This window comes from Chelon labrosus (assembly GCF_963514085.1).
Source record: "Chelon labrosus genome assembly, chromosome: 7".
Classification (NCBI taxonomy): Eukaryota; Metazoa; Chordata; class Actinopteri; order Mugiliformes; family Mugilidae; genus Chelon; species Chelon labrosus.
In genome coordinates, this window is record NC_140343.1 from 17,801,149 (window position 1) to 17,821,667 (window position 20,519).

The 20,519-nt window shown below is 41.5% G+C and overlaps 2 protein-coding genes across 2 annotated transcripts; one reads left to right on the top strand and one right to left on the bottom strand.

Moving 5' to 3' along the window:
* Nucleotides 1-366: 366 nt before the first annotated feature.
* chaf1a (chromatin assembly factor 1, subunit A (p150)) lies at nt 367-9,885 on the top strand. The gene is made up of 16 exons (XM_084547927.1): nt 367-676; nt 1,947-1,994; nt 2,888-3,543; nt 3,805-3,867; nt 3,994-4,238; nt 4,334-4,415; nt 4,511-4,579; nt 4,789-5,006; nt 5,595-5,763; nt 5,939-6,019; nt 6,538-6,639; nt 6,779-7,028; nt 7,399-7,555; nt 7,699-8,020; nt 8,152-8,233; nt 9,104-9,885. The coding sequence occupies exons 1-16, from the start codon at nt 613-615 to the stop codon at nt 9,211-9,213; spliced, it is 2,718 nt and encodes a 905-aa protein (XP_084404053.1). The 5' UTR covers nt 367-612; the 3' UTR covers nt 9,214-9,885.
* Nucleotides 9,886-10,102: 217 nt separating this feature from the next.
* Nucleotides 10,103-19,195, bottom strand: ubxn6 (UBX domain protein 6). Its single transcript, XM_084547928.1, has 11 exons — nt 17,509-19,195; nt 16,859-17,016; nt 16,373-16,440; nt 15,820-15,948; nt 15,632-15,729; nt 15,354-15,429; nt 15,103-15,187; nt 14,745-14,964; nt 13,907-14,037; nt 13,635-13,783; nt 10,103-13,058 (listed from the first exon to the last, which is right to left on the bottom strand). Exons 1-11 carry the CDS (start codon nt 17,589-17,591, stop codon nt 12,933-12,935), a joined length of 1,323 nt encoding a protein of 440 aa, XP_084404054.1. The 5' UTR covers nt 17,592-19,195; the 3' UTR covers nt 10,103-12,932.
* Between the last annotated feature and the right edge of the window lie 1,324 nt (nt 19,196-20,519).

Here is a 20,519-nt window from a genome sequence, read left to right on the forward strand (position 1 = left end):
TGGCAACTCTGACTTCTGAAAGTCAAACTCCGCGGCCAATCACAGAGCTCGAAACATTAGTCAGAAGGCGTGGCCACAACTTCACATATGTTGCTTCATAGCACAAGTCATCCCTTTACGGGGTTAGTATATGTGCGTGAAGATTACATATTTAGAGCCCTGGACAGTAAGAGGTTATGGGCTTTTGTCTTTTCACAGCGCAGCTTAATATCACATAACTTCTGGTATAACGTTCCAGTCTAGATGATTTCACAGCCCCCCTTTGAATGAACGCCACCCTAAACGTGCAACGCAGGCACGCAAATCAAACACCCCTCGAGTAACCCAGTGACCCGGTATTAGCCAATCAGAGACGGCTATTGATGGAAGTGACATACTCCCGCCAATTCCGACTGAGGAGCGCGAGGCAGGCAGCGGGGGTAAACCGAGGGAGCATGTTGGAGCGGTAGAGAGTATGCACTATGTTTTATGTGGAATAAATTAGAAATACATGTCGTTAAAATAGCAGCGCATCATTTGTCCGTTGCTGTTCAAGTGTCCACGCGAGCTGCGCCGCTGTTTTGAAGCTGTTTCGTCGGAGAGAGCGAGAGAAGCCCTGGCTTAGTGGTTGGGATGTTGGCGGCGGAAAACCCATCTGTGGACGGACATTTGGCACCAGCGACTCCCCGCAGAAGAGGTAATGCTAATATATCTTCCTAGCAAGCTTGCAAATGGTTATAGGAACTTGCCAACTTGCGTGCTATTATTTCGCGGACTGAACACGGTTGTGTCTTTAAACGATTTAGCGAACACAAAATGATGACAAAAATGACATGATATAAACCTTTCGAGGCTATAACCTAAGTTTAACGCGCACATCTCGTTTTGGTAAGCGACAATGACACACGTTAGCTGTTGTCATTGTTACAAACTAAACGTTAATTGTGTTAATACTAATACCTGCTGTTAACTTTAAAGTATCGCGTACTGCTAACCGGCTACATTGCTGTTATGATACCGGTTGCTAACTCGGGTGCTTTAACGTCATAAGAAAGACTAACGCTGCCTTAAAGTAGTTAAGTTAGGCTTCACTTTGTCAGTATATTATTATTTGTTAAACTGTACCGTGTGCTTCAAACGGTTAAACCTTTGAGCTGCTTCCTATGTTGCGTTTTCTGAGCTAGCTCCTAGCCTCTGCCTCAGCTGCCAGTAAAGCCCTTAAGGTGCTAGCTAGTTTTATTGGGTTAGCCGACAAGCTAGTCCTGTACTAGCACCAAACGTAAAATCGGAAGTTAAACACTCAAAGTTAATACACTGTCTTGACTTAAATACAAGTTTAGCATCTGTTGGAACAATGCATAGCGTTATTTAAAGTCTCCACAGCTGTGTAGTTTTCAGTTCTGTCGTCGGGCAGGCGTCCTTTGCCTGACAGCCCGGGGGTGCCTGCCCCGCAGACTCCACCGGGCCTGCACCACGGACAGATACACCGGTTGGCGGGAGAGCTAACCCAACACAACCATTGCAGTCTGCGTTGCAAAATGGTGTGACATTCAGTGGTGCACCTTTTTAAATACAACAATAACAGACCACCAAAGGAACTTTCTTTAATACAGGTTGATTGGGATTGCAAAAAGCCACAGTACATTAGCTTCATGGCGTTATTCCAGTGGTAAACAAATGGTAGGATTAAAGGGGATAATAAAAAGTGGCTGGCATTAAGTGATAATCCATTAATGTCACATTATAGCTAAAATGAGTTCTATATTAAAAGCTTTGTTTGCCTTTGTTGTCACTTAAAGCTTTTTATTTGCCCCTAAACTTTGGGGTGATTACAGTAATCTTCTTACTTATTGTTCTGAGCGCTATTGATACCAATTCAATATTGAAATTTACAATATTATAAAGAAAAGTTTTGTCATAAAGTATTCTTTTCTAATGTGCCATTGTGTTTTTTGTTTTTTTTTTAGGTATGGATTGTAAGTCCAGTAGCAATGCCAGCAAGAAACTTATCCAAGGTGACTATGTTTACAAATGTGATCATATCTCACACTGTTAATGTCTATTAATAATTTCTGGGCCTTTCTGTTAGGGATGTTCCGAACTGTGTCTGGGCAGATCCTGGCATTTTTTTAAATGATTGGATTGGGTCGGGTCGCGCTTCAGCAACTCGATCTTAAGTAGTTATTTGTTTTATGTCTGCCATAAACCGAAACCATGTCCCTGTAGCGTCAAATCATCTTCCTGTGTTTTAATGGTAATTGGCTAGTGTCAAAGCTACCAAGAACACGAAGAAGAACCCAAGTCACTTGACTAAACCTGTCTACAGTGTAGATGGTTTTTTACCCTTGAAAATTAAGTCAGTCAGATAGTAATTTGTAAATTACGCAATGTAGATGTTTGGCGAGGTGGTAGTAGGGGGTGTCTTTCAACTTGATTTGCAACCTACAAAGAAAATACACTTAGACAAAGGCTACACTGAATGAAATATGATGAAACATATTACATAGAGATTTACAGAGTTTGTGATGTTGACTGCCAAACCATTTCTGTAGTAGAGAAGACAGGTTTTCGCTGTCTATTGGATCTTCTTCCCTGGATGCTACATTAACTTTGACAGCTCTATTTATTGTGCTTAACACAGGTGCACACGTTATCTAGGAGAATACAAGTAAGATGAGCAAAGCCTTTATGAATCTCCAGAGGACACATTTTGTTTAAGATTGAATCGGCTGATACGCAATATTAAAAGATCGATATCAGATCAGGGGGCATAAAACCTTGGATCGGGACATTCCTACTTTCTGTGTTACTAAGTCTCTTGGTTATTCCTCACTTTTATGTTCTGATTACATTGTGTCAATTTTTGCATAGCCTCAAATGCTCAAATTTTTTTTCCCCCTGTCTGTAGCTCGTCTCCCGTTCAAGCGTCTGAACCCCGAACCTAAAGAGAACCAGCTGCCCAAGCGCCCTTGTGCTCACGCCTGCCCTGAACCCGAAGACTCAGACAGGCAGAATGAGGACAAATCCTCTCCGCTCTCTGTGTGCAGTGGACCGCCTTTGGTTAATGGACGTGGGCCACTTGATGGCTTCCTGAACCGCAGGCACCCGACACCTTCAGATGAGAACATGGTTATAGATCTGACTGAGAACACAACATCTCGTGCAAAGTGCCCGGTTTCACCTGCTCCTGCCACTCCGTTCCCCCCAACAAAAGACAAGCATCCCTGCAAAGACAAAACGGCCTCTTCTGAGAAATCCACCAATGTCGATGACACTCCTAAAAGACACACTTTAGACTGCATAGTAGCCGTCAGTGATGATGATGATGGTGATGATGAAGAAGAAGAGGAAGAAGAGGAAGAAATGGAGGATGAAGATCAGACAGCATCTGTCTTGCAACTTGATACAACGCAGGATTCTGACAGTGAGCCAGAGGAGCAAAATGAGTCAGGAAATGTTTCTAGTGTAGGAAACAGGTCCATGCAGTCAGCTTCAACGGACAGCTCCGCGTCTGAAAGCTCCCCAGAAAAGTCCAGTGACCCTACACCTACTACTACACCTACAGTATGTGCAGCACCCATTGCCTCCTCGTTGTTTTATCTAACCCTGAGCTGTGTCATATTTACCACATATTATTATAAAAACATAAATCAGTGTCCTAATAGATTTTATTTAGACTTCTGAGCATTGGTGAAACACGGGTATTAATGTAATCATAAATACCAGCCTGAAAATAGAAAATATACCACATTATCAAGATTATTGCAATAATTTGTCTACCTTTAAATTGTGCCATTTCACCATTACGTTTTTTTTCCCTCTCAGGGGTCAAAGACCACCCCCAAGATACCAGCAGAGCAGAGAAAGACTAAAAGACGCTCATTGAAGGTAAGACTTTTGGTGTGCACACTGAAATATGGGCTTTTTGTGTTGTAAAACATAAACAAAAGCTTTTTTGTGTTTTATTTCTTACCTACTTTATTAGAAACCCTAACAGAAAATCTGTTTTTGTAGAGTTTACAAGAACAAGAGGAGAGGCTTCGGCTGCAGCAGGAGAGGGAACGACAGAAAGAAGAGGCCAAAGCTGCCAAACAGAAAAAGAAAGAAGAGGCACGCAAACTTAGGGAGGAACGAGAAAGGGAAAAGCGTGAGAAAAAAGAAAAAGATGAGCGAGAGAAACGGGAGAAAAAAGAGAAGGAGGAGAAGGAAAAGGCAGAGAGGTTAAAGGCAAAAGAGGAGCTGCGTAAATCCAAGCAGGAGTGAGTAATGCCAGGTCAAAGTAGTTTAATGTTGGCGAAAAATGTGACAGAGATATTGATTATGGTGTGCTCTTTTCCCCTAAAATTTGCCTCAGGGCTAAGATGGAAGAAAAACGAAAGAAAGAGGAGGAGAAGCGAATGAAGGAGGAGGAGAAACGGTTGAAAGAAGAGAAAGATGTAAGGCGATGCAGATTTATTTGTATAAGCTTGTTACATATCAGAAAATAACCTTTACACTCAATAATCTGTTGAATGTTCTGTTTTGTTTTCAGCGTCTCAAAGCTGAGAAAGCAGAAATTACACGGTTCCTACAGAAACCCAAAATCCAGCAAGCTCCAAAGGTTAGTGGATCTCAAGCTCCGTACTGAGAAAGTTATTTTAGGGAGGATTTTTAATGCCTTTATAAATTACAGTTCTCATTTGTGTTCTGTGTTGCCTAAAAATAATTGATTATGTTAATATGTTTGACGTGAACCCTCTTAACTGTAATGTAATAACTAAAATAGTGAACTGGATTAATAAACATCATTAATCTGACTTGTCATTTCAGACGCTTGCTGCTGCTTGTGGGAAGTTTGCTCCATTTGAAATAAAAGAAAACATGGCTCTGGCCCCACTGTGCCGGGTTCATTGCAAGGACTCTGCTCTGGAGGACCTGGACCGGTGTTTGTTGAACCCTGCTGATAACCTGAATGGAATAAAAGATTGGATTGGGCAAAAACCCAGGCGGTCAGGACCTACCAAACCTAGACAGACAGGCTCACTCAGGTGAGACTGGAAATCCCATGTCCACACGTCTTTCCCCTCATTGCTTCCATGTTAGGAAAGATTTAAATTTGAGCATTTGCAGACGGCAGCAGTACTCCTATGTACAAAGATTGACAGACACATTCTGCTCTCTTGCTGGCATGTAGAAGACTTCTCTCAGGGTCTACGTGTTGTATCATTTCTACTTTGTGTTTTCTTTCCTCCCTTACCAACACCTAATTTTCAGGCCTTTGTCATTAATTAGTTTCTTTATTAAAATGTTTTACTCACATGAGATAAAATAGTAAAAAATGACCTGTCATCCTATCTTGCAATAATATAATAATGTGTGGTGCCACTACCACCACAACTGTGCTCATATATTTTACCAAACCCTTTCCGCTTGGCTACCTGTTGGGTTGAGGTCACTGTGAAGTTTCAGTACACTTGCAGCTCGCTTAGCTAAAAAGCTGCCCCCAGCTAAACCTACTTCCAACCTACTGTTCTGTGATTAAAACTAGAATAAACTTTTTTCAGAGTTGTACGACGTCTAGATATACATATATATGTGGTTAATAACTATTTTTCTCAATGTCCCCTTTCTTTTAGGGAGTGTTTAGTAGTAGAAGGGCCGAAACCAGATGGGGTACCAGACCGTAAACGTTATGGACCCATGAAGCTGCTGCAGTTCCATGCGAACTACCGTCCAGCGTACTGGGGCACCTGGAGTAAGAAGAGTTCACACATCTCACCTCGCTGTCCCCTCAGACAAGACAAGGTAACTGTTCCTGTTAAAGTCACGTGTTACCGCAGTGCTGAAAGAACCCAATGTTACCAAACAGGTTTTACTGAGAACCCAGATAACATAGCTATGCTTTTTAATCACCTTTAACATTTTAGGCTTTTATTCAGTGTTGCCACTTCATGCTAATATCTGTGTTTTTCCACCACAGGTTTTACTTGACTACGAGGTGGACAGTGATGAAGAATGGGAGGAAGAGGAACCAGGAGAGTCTCTGTCTCATAGTGAAGGGGTGAGCTTTATTCAAGGATGAAAAATGTGGATCTTCCTTTATTTTAGTTGGTATCCACATTGATTCACAGTACTGCTACACATACAGAAGTATCTGCATAATGGCGTCTATAATTTGCATATAATTAGAATTACTGCCAATCAACCAAATGAGCCACTGGTTTGAATATCTCAACCAAATTTTGCCAATTATTTTGAAATGTAGTTTAAAAACATAAAAACACACTTTTTTTTTTAAACACACAATTATTGCACAACCTCGCCCACACCATTTGTTTGTTGAGCTTTTCAAAGGCAACTTCAGCTTCAGCCCTGCCTGAAGGTCTTCTCAACGAGGCCAAAGTTATTTGCTTTTTCCGTCGATGTAAACGGAAGGAAAGTGTGGAAGGAAGTTTTTTGTTTTTTACTCAAGCATGCCACTCTGAGATCTATTTACACTATTATCTTGTAACTATACAACAAAGAATGTTAACTATTAATTTCACTTTTTAAAAGTCTTGAATTGTTGATCACTTCTAGGAAGACGAAGAGGAAGGAGGTGAAGATGATGATGAAGACGACGATGGCTTCTTTGTTCCTCACGGCTACCTTTCAGATGATGAGGGAGCACTGGAAGAGGAGGTATGGACATAGCTGCAATACGAGTTGTTTTTTGTTTGTTTTTTTTATATATATATATATGATTTTTTGTTGTCTGCTGGGATTTTCTTGTTCTTCTTTTTTGGCTTGCCCCGTTGCTAACACGCATACAACCTCGCAGGAGGGTGGAGACCTGGAAAAACAAAAGCTGCGCCAGAAACTTAAAGCCAGGGAGTGGGATGAACTGATGTCAACCAAGAAGAAGATGAAGGTGCTGGAGCCAGTGGTGAGGGGCTGCATTTGGGAGGGAGAAGATCTTGGCTCGGAACTTCTCCAGCCTTATGGTGTGTGTCTGGTAGAGCCTTTACCGAAGGTAGACACCAGCCCCAGCCCAGAGGAGCTGTCTCAGAAGTGTCTCAGAGAAGCACAATGTAAGTGTATCATCATATTGTTGGGTAAGAGACGGGGGTTTAGGTTAAGTTGAGGCACATGTTTCTATTTTATAACTCCCTTATGGTCTCTTTTTGCTACAAGTCTATAGTCCCTACATCGCTGATAGTCTATTACTGTGTTTACTCCTCATCACTATTAATCACGTAATGAATACGAATCTAAATTGGCCCTTATTTCTGTAGGAAGGTGAATTTACTAATGGTTGTTCATAAAGAGCAAATGCAAGGCAGTGAAAATTAGTATAAATGATCAGTGTAATATCACAAAATCGATATAAATTTCCACTGAGGATGTACTTTCTGTGAGGTTACCTATTATAAAACTCTAATGTTCTTTTCTGTTGGGCAGTACTTGGCCAGCTGCTCCCTCTGCTTCATGGCAATCTCAACAGCAGCAAAGTGATCATCACCGAGTTTCAGGAGTTTTGTCGTCAGCAGTCCTCCTCATTGTCATCACCTCCCGATCTGTCCAGCCCCCAGAGTCCAGCAGAAAACATTCCCACCAGGTAAGGCAGTATAGCAGTTTATGTCTAAATGTGTGATATGGAAATAAGTATATAATGAAATTATTTTAATTGTGTTTTGGCCAAAACTAAAAAAACAGTTTCTTTGTCATGTAAATTTACTTTTTCCCTCCTCCTGTGATTAGAATACAACTGAAGCGCCTCATCAAGAACAACGCTGTTTATGAGAAGCGCTCCACCTACAGACGCTGCTGCTGGTATGTACACACAGAGGTCCTGACCCGTTTCAGCCAGGAGGCTCTCCCAGTGCCCTGCCAGTGGACCTACCTCACCACAGGAGCTCGCGAGGAGTCCCGTGAAGAACCCCAGGCAGCCACAGGTTCTCAAGGAAACTCTCCCACTACTCCCCAGACCTCCTCCACCACGCCTTCATCTTCCAGCAAGAGGAAGAGCACAGGCAGCATGTCCATCACCAAGTTCATGAAGAAATGTGCTGATCCTGAGCAGGTAGGCAAAGGCTGGTTGTTATATTTTCAATAAGACTTCATTGTTACGTTTCAGTCACCCTTTGATATCTTTTAAAACATCGTCATCGTACAGAATCTTTCCACAAATTGACTTGTTAATGTTTTTGTAAGGCGGAACCGATGGAGACTGACGGTTTCCAAGCTGACACTGAGGACGATGATGAAGACTGTGTCATTATCTCCACGGAGAGTGGTGAGTGTCATTGTCAACTTTCAGAAATGTGTGTGAGAGAATAAGTAAAAACTAAACAGCAAATCAGAGAAAAAAATCTGTTATTTTCTGATTGTTTCATGGTAGTTTCATACGAAAACAGAAATAAACTAAACCAACAGCTCTGCATAACCCAGCAGGAAGATGCTGCATTGCTAGATTGTGGTTGTGGATTAGATAGATAGATAGTTTCTTTATTAATCCCAAACTGGGAAATTTCTCTGTTGCAACAGCAATGTACAGGCATTCAACCATACATAAATATAACAAAAGCTAAAATCAACAATAAAAATAAAATAAGTATACACAATATTAACAAGATTATAAGATAAGTGAATAAGTGAATATTAAAGGTGAATATTAAAAAGAAATGTTAAATTAGATTGCAATGAGGTGTACTGAATATAGGTAAGATTAAAAATTTACAGCCATTTACCCAAAACAAACATGTATAATCTGGTCGCTATGTTTTTCTAGTATTGCCCTCACACCCTGCATTCTGTCATTGAGTGGGGCCTGCACAAACTGAACATCTTTAACACGTGTGCACATAATAGAAATACACTGATGCGACAAGGATTGAAAATCATAAACCAAGCCAATTTAGCCTTTGATTGGCTTTGATTTTACTTTTGCTAGGTTACACAAACTAGCCGTACAGGCGTCCCATTCCCAAACAAAAATGTAGAAAACCTGTAATAAGACCTGTAACCTGTCTGACCTAGCAACAGTAACACACAAAGTCAGGACTTGACAAACAGTATGAGTCCTCTGTTAGTGATCAACAGACCAGTTATTAGCCTTGATTAATACATGGATACAGCAGCAGAGTTAACAGTCTTTTCTTTTTAGGCCCTGCCAGAAAGAACTCCAGTGAGGGAGACTCTCTAGTCGAAGTCACCCCGTCCGATACTGCTGCTCTCCCTGAGGCTAGCTCTGCTTCTACACTTGCCACAGTCTGAGCATGGAGCAGACTGTCTTCTTAAACCTAGCTACCCTGTTACCCTCATTAATTCCTCGTTCCTGCATCTGAACTCTGTCCAAGACAGAATTACGTCTTCAAGCAAGAATAAGCACCACACTCTGGTACAGGCTTCTCGCAGCAGGTAGTGTCTGCTCAGAATAATGAGATTCCTGTTGGTTTAAAAGAGTGTATCCATCTTGCCTGTAAAAGTTGTGTATAAAATAAGAGTGACTGACTCGATTATTGAGGACAAATTTGTCTTATGCTCATTAGCCATGTCTGATTTTTGCGTTAAAGTTCCTGTCAGGCATGTACAGCAGGGGCGTCTCTCTGGCACTGCTTTAGCTACTGCAGACTGGGTTGGACAGAGACAGGAAGAGCAGAACGCAAATGGCCAATATCCCAGCATCCAAGACAGATGTAGTTCACCAGAAATTAGCGGTGGGGAATGAGAATGTCCAGCTGTATGTTATTGTATGATTTCAAATTGGTACATTTATTCTGCAATTTCAAATTCTGACAACTCACTGGAGTAGTTATTACTAGATCTGTTCTTGTACAGTTAGGTCCAGTGTCACAATGTTTTATAAATATGTATTTTCTGTATTTTTTTCAAGAATACTTGAACAGGATAAGTTCATTAAACATGAATAAAAGTACTGCACTTTTATATTCCGTTCATTGGTTACCTTTCGTCACTTTTCTGTGGAGAAGATTTTATATCAAGAACTGTCCTGACAATTAAGACATTTATTTTTTTTTTTGATGGAAGTTTTCATGTTCCAAAACATCCGTCAACATAGAACTTATTTTGACATGCACAAAACGTTACTGCATCAAATCTGTTGGAAATATAACAAGTTTTCTAAACTTTATTGACGACGCTGAATTTGTTCAATAACAAATGACCAAGAGGAATACACATTTTCAGCAGCACAGCCCACATAAATTCCAGCTTTGTTCATCTTTTCAAATATTTGTTTTGCAGCTACCACGCTGCTCTTGGAAACTTGCCACCTGATGTTAACCCTATGTGGGGCAAACATCAAATGACACGCACATGTGTTGATTAAAACCAGAGACAATCATTAAGCATTTACGTCGGGTGCTAATACTTTCCTACTGCACAGATTGTCAAAGCTTTACACCAGCCCCTTCAATCCTCATCACGTCTGTTCTGTTGGTTACATGAGGAATTTCTATCCGGGCTGCGCTATTATTAGTGGAATATTCATGTCCATGTAAACAACAGGACAGGGTCCCAAGACTGCAGTTTGTGGTGCTGTTGAATTGTGGTGTTATACAAGGAAGTGAGTATTTGGCCTACACTCACAAAAAAAAGGAAACGAAGGTCTGTAAAACGCACCACTTCAACAGCACCAGTCTACTTCAAAACAGACCTTACAGTTGAATAAGCACCTTTATAAATTTGTTTCAGCTTTCCTCCATGGAGGACGAGTTTATACCTTTTGTATAGGTTTTAGCCAGTAGTTTCAAAGTTGTGAAAGTCAGCTGAGTGTATTAACTTTAGATACCTTATTAAAATCCTTTTTTTGTTTTCCTCAAACGAACAAAAAACCTCGTACTAATGATAAGAAAAATAGATTTTTCCCTTGAAAGTAGCCCCAAGATTTGTGGTGTGAATGGTGCATTTATTCTGTAACAAACATCGGCTTTAGTGTCCAGAAAGCTCAGATTTATTTTAACCCGGTTCTTCTTCCACTTTGTGCGTATGACACAAATTCTGTTGATATGTTTTCATGTCAACATCCTTTAAAAGCCAACTAAAAGGTCTAATTGCATTTTTGTGGTGGGGTAATATGTATTTTGTTGGATTAAAATATGAATAGTAAACGGCTGGTTACTAAACAATCGTTACTCACGGTTTAGAAGTTAAGCGTCATTTAAACCCTTGTACGTATCCAACACTAACAACCTACTGTACTGAAGAAAGTCTTAAAGGCACGGGTCAAAGTTTAACAGACTCACCGTCTGATTTAGTTAAGATGCAGTGCAAGCAGACTTTATTACAGGCAGCTTCAAAAGCAACAGAACACAAGTCAGAACAGGACATTCGGTCATATCACAACTGCTCAGTAATTACTTTACGAGGGTGACAATGCAGGTAAAAGATTGAACAGCTGGAGGACAGATTTAAGAAGACGGCAGAAAAGTCGCTTCTGGCTAATTTGGCCATGCTGGGACACTTCATATTACGTAGTTAACACCCAGTTGTTTGGATTTGTTGTATGTTTGTGTGCAGCCTGTGATGTATTAGCACAAATGATGAGAGGTAGGTCGTTGTCATCTTAACCAACCACTAGCAGGAGAAATCCATTCACGTAGAGCAAAACCTACATGAACACGTTAGCCTTCAATGACATGTTTTAGAGGGAACAGATGCTTAGAAAACACAATACTGGAGTAGTTTAAGTCACACCAGTCCAAGTTGGTGCAGGATTCATTTGGGCTAGTAGGTGTTAACAATGCCATTTCCACAGACTCCCACTGTGACTGAAATGTGTTTGATACAAACAAATACAAGACTCGACAATAATTAAAACCACCATTTTTAAATACAACAGGAGTCCATGCTGCCAGTTTTAACAACAGAAAAGTAAATTGTGACTTTCTGCAAGCCGGAGCAAGTTGGTTACACTAAGCTTCTGCAGTAACCTCTACTATTAAACCATCTATCACTTGCATACTGTGGATAATGCTATGTTTGACGTTTCTGTACAACTTTACATTTGGGGCACTCTTTACACCTATAGTGTTATATAAACTTTTAAACAGTCCTTCAAAGTGCTTAAAACACTTAATAAAATATGTGAAAATATTCTGGTCTAAGTATCGCACAGCTAACCCTCTTACAAAACCTCAGTCATCAGAACATCATCTGAAATTACATCTCTCAGTTTTAGATCTTAACACTAGTATCCAGAAGGATGAATTAGATTTATGACACGTAGTTTGTGCTCATATTGAAGCAACCACAGAAGCCAGTCTGTCGTACAACACCGAGGAGTGCAAGGCCACTGCAGAGCAGAGGACAAACGGTCAGCAGGAGCTTATGTATGTTTGCGGTGGCGGAGCCAGACTTATATCACACAAAATCAGACCAGACAACCATTAGGTAACACACACCGCGCAATGAGTTCTCTTCAACGATGTTAAAACAGAAAGCGTTTCAGTCATGGGAACGGACAGCGCACTGACATCCAGCAGCCTTTAAAACCACATCAGGTGCTGACGCACAAACAGTTTTAAATGTACTTGGTTTTCTGCTATGTTTAAAAGGAAGAGGATGTGGTGACCCAGTTAAAACGTAACTGAAAAAGGTGGCATGTGCCATGAGTTTACCTGACTGGCTGACTGTTAGGTAGAGCACAGAGGACTGCTGCCACAGAGTTTGTTCAGGGTGCAACAGAAAACAAACACATGTCCCTTGCTTTGTCCCTGTTGGTGGTGCTTCCGTCAACACGGTGTGCTGCTGAGGCAGGCTGTAGGGCGACATCCCCACACACACACACACACAGAGACTAGCCTGAGCCAATGCTTTCAGGTGAAGCTGCCCCTTCTCTATCAATGCTACCGACTCCGAATTTATAAAAATAAGCGAATCATTAATCAGGGGGCGGTTAGGCTCCCTGCGCTGCGGGGGGGGGGGAGAAGAGGGAGTTAGCAGGGAGAGTTCAGGAGACAGAGTACGTCTGCTCAGCTCAGGGTCTGCATGTTTTTCAGCAGGTCAGGTTTGAGGAGGGTGGGGCTCTGTCCTCCTGCAGCTGCAACATCGGCCTGCACGGCCGCATCCCAGGCAAATGTGAGCAGGGCGGCAGGGACCTAAGAACAATGTAGATGGGAAAATAATGACACCATCAATGCGACATGCACCATATTTCCTCAAAAAAGTGACTGCAACAAGATTTGCCCAGCTAAAGTCACGGCGTTCAACACTTAAAAACACTTAAATTAAAAGCCCTCTACTGTTTTTTTTTTAGTGGACAAAAGTTGTATCATAGTTGAATTAAGCCTACATTTCACAGTCAAGATCAATCATGAGAAAAACTGCAGCTACTGTAAAAGACAGCAAAACACAGTTTGACCTAAATGTGGCACCTAACCTCAAATTAACACCTTTAAAGGGTTTCTGTTGGAGAAAATGAATACAAACATGAGCAATACTGTGACTAATTTACTGTATGTGCAAATAGATATGACAGGAATAAGTTGTGTCAGACTGTTTGCTGTGCAGATAATAGCTAAAGTAAAGAGTGTCATCAGCCTTAACTGGAAATTATAAATACGTAATGGAATCTTATTTGTGGCGTTTGACTAATTAATGAATCACTTCGGCATGAGCTTGACGCCTTTCTAGCTGTTGGCCTGTTTTATGAGAGGACTCTCGTTTCAACTCACCAAGTTACACTCTGCGAGAGCAACCTCTTCGGATTCTTGTAGTTTTTGTCCTCCGGGAGCGATGAGTTCAAACGGCTGCCAGCCGTCCACCAGACACTCCCTGATGAACCCAAACAGCGCAGGCAGCCGGTCCCAGGCGTAAAAGGTCCCTGCATGGGGTCACACGTATTCTTTACTGAGCCACGCCCGTTTTTATTAGCGATAAACAACAGTATGCTTACTAAATTATCCTTATTGCCTCTTGTGAAATGAAAAGAAACGGTGATTCTAACCTTGCAGCAGGTTTCCATCAGGCAGCCTGACTCTGAGCAGGGTGTAGTTGTATTTTCTTCTCTCCCTCTGCTCCTCCTTCTCCCTCATGGCCTTAGTGCGCAGCATGGCGTTCTTCTCCAACAAGTCGCTCCTGAGAAACACACAAACCACTCGACATAAACAATCACTACAGATCGCAGTCCTTTTCGTGGCTAGAGACACACGGCACAGCAAGGTAGCAAATAAAACAGGACACCAACAAAATAACGAAATTAACATATCGGTCACTATAAGTGGGTCTGTTAGAGGCCGTGAACGACTGTGGCCAAGAGTTGGCTGTGAAATAAGTGAATATCTGAATCTACCTAGAAATACCATGAATTAAAAGGATGAATGCAGTGGTTTCAAATCGCATTACGAGTATTTAATTATTTATTTTTTTTATATAAGATGGGCAGAATTTAGCCGGACTTTCTTAATAACTAACACAGATCACGCTAATCTTACGTCAATGGCAAGTACTGATTCAACTCCAACACATCATCTTGCTCATGTCAGACAATTTTTTGAAGCTGTGTAAAACAACCCCTTTGATGAGCACAAGAACAACGCCTAAGGAATATTAAATGAAGCCTGGTGAATCAGGGGTGCATAACCACACTCTCACAGAGGCGTTAAATTACAAACTCATCCCTGTTCATCACTAATACATTTTGTGCAATCAGATCAATCAGAGAGTTGAAACCGGTCAAAAAAGTTTGATCCCAGTTTGAAGAGGACGCCTCTGTTCATGAAACAGTAAATACACATCCATCGTATTGATGCTGAAATGTAGCTTCTGTGATTCTGAGTCCGTACCTCTGCTGTTGCTCCCTCTTGAGCTCCTCCACCGTCAGGTTGTAGAACTCGGGCGGCAGCTCAAAGCGCTGAGCGTTAGGAGAGGGTTTGAAAGCTTGAGGCTGCCTGTCCAGCTGTGCTCGGACCGGCTCCCCTCTCTGAAGACGATCCCTCCTCTCTTTCAACAGCTCCAGGGCATCTGGACTCTGCTCCGGTAGCACCAGGAACTCCTCTTCCTCCTCTGATCTCCATGAAAGTTGGGCACGAGGGGAAAAGATGTAAAGGCCGAGTTACTCACGATATATCAGTGAAAGCAGTCACTGGCTAGTGCACAGAACTTTGCTGTTAATATTTATCCAAAGCATCGGGACTCATTTACCTTGGCCCTCTATGGGAAACATAACGCTTATGAAGCCCAAAGCCTGCAGGAACTCTCTACTGCCCTCCATAGGACGCACTTTCTCCTGAAAAAAACATGCACACAAGACAGACATACAAATATATTATATATATTATGTTTATTCTTAAATGGGACGCCATATATAATAATATATAACACAAATCATTAGTCCTCAGCCAAGAAGAGCAGAAAGCTGGCCAGGAATATTGAGAGACTAGTTCAACACACACCTGGAACACCTTGTTACTGAGTTTAATCTTCCTGTATTTCTCCTCTGTGGGGTTCTTACATATGTTTTCAATGTACCTGTTGACAAAAAAAAAAAAAATAATGAAATTCAAGTCAGCCTTAGGTGGAAGATGATGAACTTATTAACTCATTATTTTTATATCATCATCAAGTTGCTGTGTTTCAGTGGACACCAGTATTCCACTAATAAGCAGATTAATAGATCAGTCAGAATAAGGAAGAAGACATAGTGTCCATGTAGACGTAGCCAATGTCTTACTTGCTTATGATGTCCACAGCAGCCTTCACCTTGTCTCTGTCTTTGTTAAATGTGTGCATCATCATCACGGAGGCCTCAACCGCATCCTCCTCAAAGCGCTGACAGTGAAAACATGTTTTTTTTAACAACTACGTTAGCATGCATATTCTGTTGACAAGAATGGGACACATAATTTGAAAAAGACATACCATGAAAATGGCCTCTTTAATGTGGACTTCCCTCTCACTCTTGGTTAACGTGGCTCCAGTTAGCGGACAGGTGAAGTACACACCTGACACGGAGAGACAGGCGGGATCTTTCACTGGAATTTTGGATCCCTGGACAGAAATCGGAGTTCGACATGGTTAATAGATTAAATACTTAAGACAAATATAATGGCTTAATACAAAGGCAACTGGACTTGCTGAGTTTTCTTGAAGGCGATTCACCCATTATTCTTATTATCAAGTTGCTTTGTCTGCTTTGTTTTCGGTCCACCTCCCCTGAGGGCCCAGTTAACATACATAGTTTCCTTTCAAATGCCCTCTGTGAGTCATTAAAGTACCACTCACTGAAAGGAAATAAACAGGAGCAAAACAAATTCCTTCAATTGTCAGTGAGTATCTCGCTGGTAACAGACTCCAGAAACGTGAATTTCAGCTGGACGCCATCCACAGATGTTCCTAATAATAGATGTTCCTTGGATAAGTGGTGAAGTACATTAAAAAAAATGATATACAAATGTGTTAAAACTATTCATACCTCTGCTGCTGCTGCTTCCTTCTCTTTGTCAGCCATTGCAGCCGCCTCAGCTTCCAGTTCTCTTTTAACTATAAGCAAATGCATGAAATTATGAAATTATATACATCTGTTTGGTTACCGGTGTCTTCAGTGCATCAAAAACATGAAAAACAGGATCATAAACAACAAAATAAAAGGTGATTATTTAATCAAACACTGTTCACTGCATACAGTATGTGTCTACTAATAGTCCTATCTTCTTTCCGTGGTCGTTAAGGTTTGCTCATCATGACACAGATATATAATAGTCTGCGTTGGCTGTCAAGTTCCCCTGTGTGATACTGTAGTGTCATTGTGAATAATCACAATCAGGCAACTTGAAGAAGGGAAGTGCATTTGACAAGCTGCTTATGTTCCAAAAAGCAGCAATGGTGTGTTCATTATTTGTTTTATTTTAGACAGTGTGCATTGTAAACCACTTTAATGACGGGGCTTTTTATGCCTCACCCTGGTTCCTGATGGCGTCCTGGGAGGTGTGCACCTTGGGCCGCTGCTGCTGTTCAATCCTGGCCAGGGCTGCAGCTCCAGCCATCTGGGCTCCTTCACTGGGGGCATAGCGGTTCTTTTTGCCACTGGAGCTGCCCTGCACCACCCCGGGCTTGGCGCTACGTTGTCATGAGGAGGAGGAGAACATAAAGTGGGGACACAGATCTCTTTAGATTACGGCCACAGAACATGCTTTGTGTAAACAGTGTTGTGTTTAGATTAGCCATGATAACCAGTACAATACAACTGTTTCTACTGAATAGGCAGGTCTGCTTAACTACAAGTAAATCTACCTCTCTTTACATAGATCATCAGCTAAACAAGCTTGTCAAGAGATTAACTGTTAGCCCAGTTACTCTGAGAGTAGATGGGCGCCTCACACCGTGCTGAGTGTTGTATAACTTGACCCAGGCTGCTACAATTAGCCTGTTTACCGCTAAAATGTTAATAAAGTTACACATGATCATTGTTTTTGGTGAGCTTCAGGACACGCTAAAGCTAAACCAGTACTCATTAGTCACCAGCATTTAGCAGCAAGCTAACTAAATTCTGCAAACGTTATGAGCTAGCTCTGCTGCTAGCTCTAGTTAGCTGACATGATTTCCACTTGCCTCGTGTCTTCCGTTAGCTTCTTCCCGGGTCCTGCGGTTTTAAATTTCATGTCTTTCTTAATGTCGTCAAAAAACTTCTTCATTTTCTTCAGCAGTCAGAAAAACACTGGACAGATGAAGCGTGCCTAGCTTAGCTTGGCTAGGCGGAGGACCAAAACAAAATTGTTCCAGCTGGGAGAAAACTACTTCCGCCTCACAAATGGTTGTGTCGCCACCGTGTGGCCGAGTTCAGGATTGAGGGATTAGAAAGTGAGAGTCCCAACAAAAAGCACTGGACGTTGACCTACCTGCTAAACTCATGTTTTACAGAGCATTTACAATCAGGAGAGATTTGTGGAGAGTCAGTTTCTTGGCAGTGTTTACTCTTGCTGTAGACTGAAAGGGCTGCTTTTCCGACACCCAGATCTGTCTGTTTTTTTAATGAGGCTGGTGGTAGTTGTCACATAACAACTGTCAGATGTTCTGCCAGTTTTGACAGCCAAACAGGTTGCAGCAGGTCCCTTGCAGAGCTCACTTTGGTAGACTCATTACTGAACAGCAACTCTCTGACCTCAGAAAAGTAATTGACACGAGTGCTGACATGATTAATTTTTTACATCACCAAAGTCTGCTAAGTGAGTTTTTATATACACTGCAGCTGAATACTGAATATCTATAGGACAGATACTAAATATTAAATTTCAATTAAACTGTATTTATACAGCATCAATAACAATTCAAATGGCCTCAATACACCTTACAAAATCTGGCCTGAAACAAACAGAGCAAGCACGAAGCCAACGGTGTCAAGTAAAAACTCCCTTTTAACAGGAAGAAACTGGAGCAGAACCCTGAGACAACGACACTCAGTGATCCAAAGACCGAACGGAAATTATTCTGAAAGGGAAACACAAACCAAACTAAGCAAGACCACAGCTTTCAGGACTCCTATCCAAACAAGTCTACTAAGAAAGAGTGGTCTGTGAAGGCAGCCTGCTTCTCAGAGTTGAAAGTCAACGAGGCAGCCTGTCACACCGAACAACAAGAGTTACTGATCAGCCCCTGAAAAATGGCACCAGACACCAAGGAGGTGGATGACCTGAACAGCTTGCAATTCAATGAGGAAAACTTTCCTCCACTCTGGAAAGAGGAGACTAAATGAAGGCGACCCAACCACAGCCTGAAGTACTTGCTGAACCTGCTGAGCCTCAGGAATTACATGCCGAGTCACCTGAGGTGAATGCAACAGCAGCTCCAGAGACACCATCAGCAGCAGCAGCTCTTGAGCTGCTTGACAAAGTATCTGATGCTTGCAAAGAATCCACTGAAACTCAGCAAGCACCTACTGAAGCTCTGGAGATGATTCCAGCCTCACCAGAAAAGCCTACTGCAGCTAATGAAAGACCAGCTGCAGCTCCCAAGCTGCTTTCCGTGGGTCCTGAAGTAGATAGGTATTTTTATTTGTCACATGCACAGTTATACATAGTATAAAGCACAGTGAAATGTATTTTTGTACCTGCAACCAGCAATAGTAATAATTGCACATGACACACAAGTTAAACAATATAAGAGTAAATCTAAAACTGAGAAAAATAAAACAAATATAGACTACTATATAAAGTACCTGCTATCACTGATGAGTACCTTCCACCATTCCCAGTCTGCTGTCCTGCCAAAGTGCCTACACATCAGCCTCCACAAGCTAAAAGACATTTCATTCTCAAACTGCTGTGCCCTAATAATCAGCACGCTCCTGTAAATCCTGGAAACACCTGTGCTGGGATTCAGAACATCCTTTCTCAGTACCTGGAAACTTAAAAACAGCGCAGTGGTTCATTTATTTCTGAGAGACAGACGTGAGCAGGTTTTTCTGTCTGGACTTTGTGTTCTCTGTGTCTGCGCAGGTTTCCTCCAACAAAACAACAAGTAGGGAACAAAATTGGCAAGTCTATCAAATACAAATTGAAATGTTGTGTATGTACATTTTCTCTCCCCATTATCCCTGTCACTGATAGCTGGTTAAACACTATTGGATGTTTAGGAAAACGCCTCTTCCATGCCCCCTTTGCTGGGGAATCACCCCAGTAGAGAAACCACCTGTGCTTGGGTTGTTCATTTAACTAAAACTGTTGAGAATTGTCAGTATTTCTAATTGTCATATGTGGGTCAGATGTGCTTACGGTGCAAAATGAGGGACCATGCATTTAATATAATAAGCAATGATGAGATCTACTCGATCATGAATGTTATGTCTGTGGCTCTGCTGCTAAATCAGTGCTTGGAAAGTTTAGAGATCCTGCTGTCTGTATGTTCCAGCGCTGCATTGAAATTATAGAAATATCTATGGCTGGATTATAATGCATATAACACCTTTTCAACTGTTTAAAAGACCGGGCAATGGAATACATCACAACAAGAAAACAATATAGCTTGGTTATATGTTCCTTTTTGGCTAATTCACGAGTCATATACTGAAACAACACTTTCACAAGGTAACTGTAAGTGATTAAAGAATAGATGAATATCCTAATAGAACAATCCAATATCATTTCTAAATATTTACAGATGGTTCAAGGGACTGAGAGAACAGGAGTCAACGTGCATGTAGCATAGCTTAAAATTAAGATCAGTTCATCATCAGATCATCATCACAGATGGAAGCTCAGTGTTTACTACGGAACAATTAGCAGTTCTTTAAATAACCTTTATCCAGCAGAGGGCAGTAATACACCCAGGTGTAGCTGTGTCTGTGCTGCCAAAAATCCAATCTTTCATTAGTTCTCATAGGTTCTTCTGGTGTTCTTCAGTATGTTCTTGCCGAGTTTCTGTAGGTTCTTTGCAAGTATTGGAATACATTTGCTCTGGTCATACAGCGCAAAAAGTCAATAACATCAACATTTTTTGTCGTTGTCTCAATCACAAGGAACAATAAAACTAATTGGGCATGTCACCTTTTTCATGTAACTGCGTTAAACTTAAGTCTCCATCATGCCACCTGGTCAGGTACACCATATACAGTCATCATACAGGTG

Coding starts and splice junctions, on each gene's coding strand:
- chaf1a (XM_084547927.1), top strand. CDS start 613: ATGTTGGCGGCGGAAAACCCATCTGTGGACGGACATTTGGCACCAGCG. Junction 1,995..2,887: donor CAGCAAGAAACTTATCCAAG/GTGACTATGTTT, acceptor CCCTGTCTGTAG/CTCGTCTCCCGTTCAAGCGT. Junction 6,020..6,537: donor CTCTGTCTCATAGTGAAGGG/GTGAGCTTTATT, acceptor GATCACTTCTAG/GAAGACGAAGAGGAAGGAGG.
- ubxn6 (XM_084547928.1), bottom strand. CDS start 17,591: ATGAAGAAGTTTTTTGACGACATTAAGAAAGACATGAAATTTAAAACC. Junction 17,017..17,508: donor AAGCTAACGGAAGACACGAG/GCAAGTGGAAAT, acceptor ATGACAACGTAG/CGCCAAGCCCGGGGTGGTGC. Junction 16,441..16,858: donor GGACGCCATCAGGAACCAGG/GTGAGGCATAAA, acceptor ATTTGCTTATAG/TTAAAAGAGAACTGGAAGCT.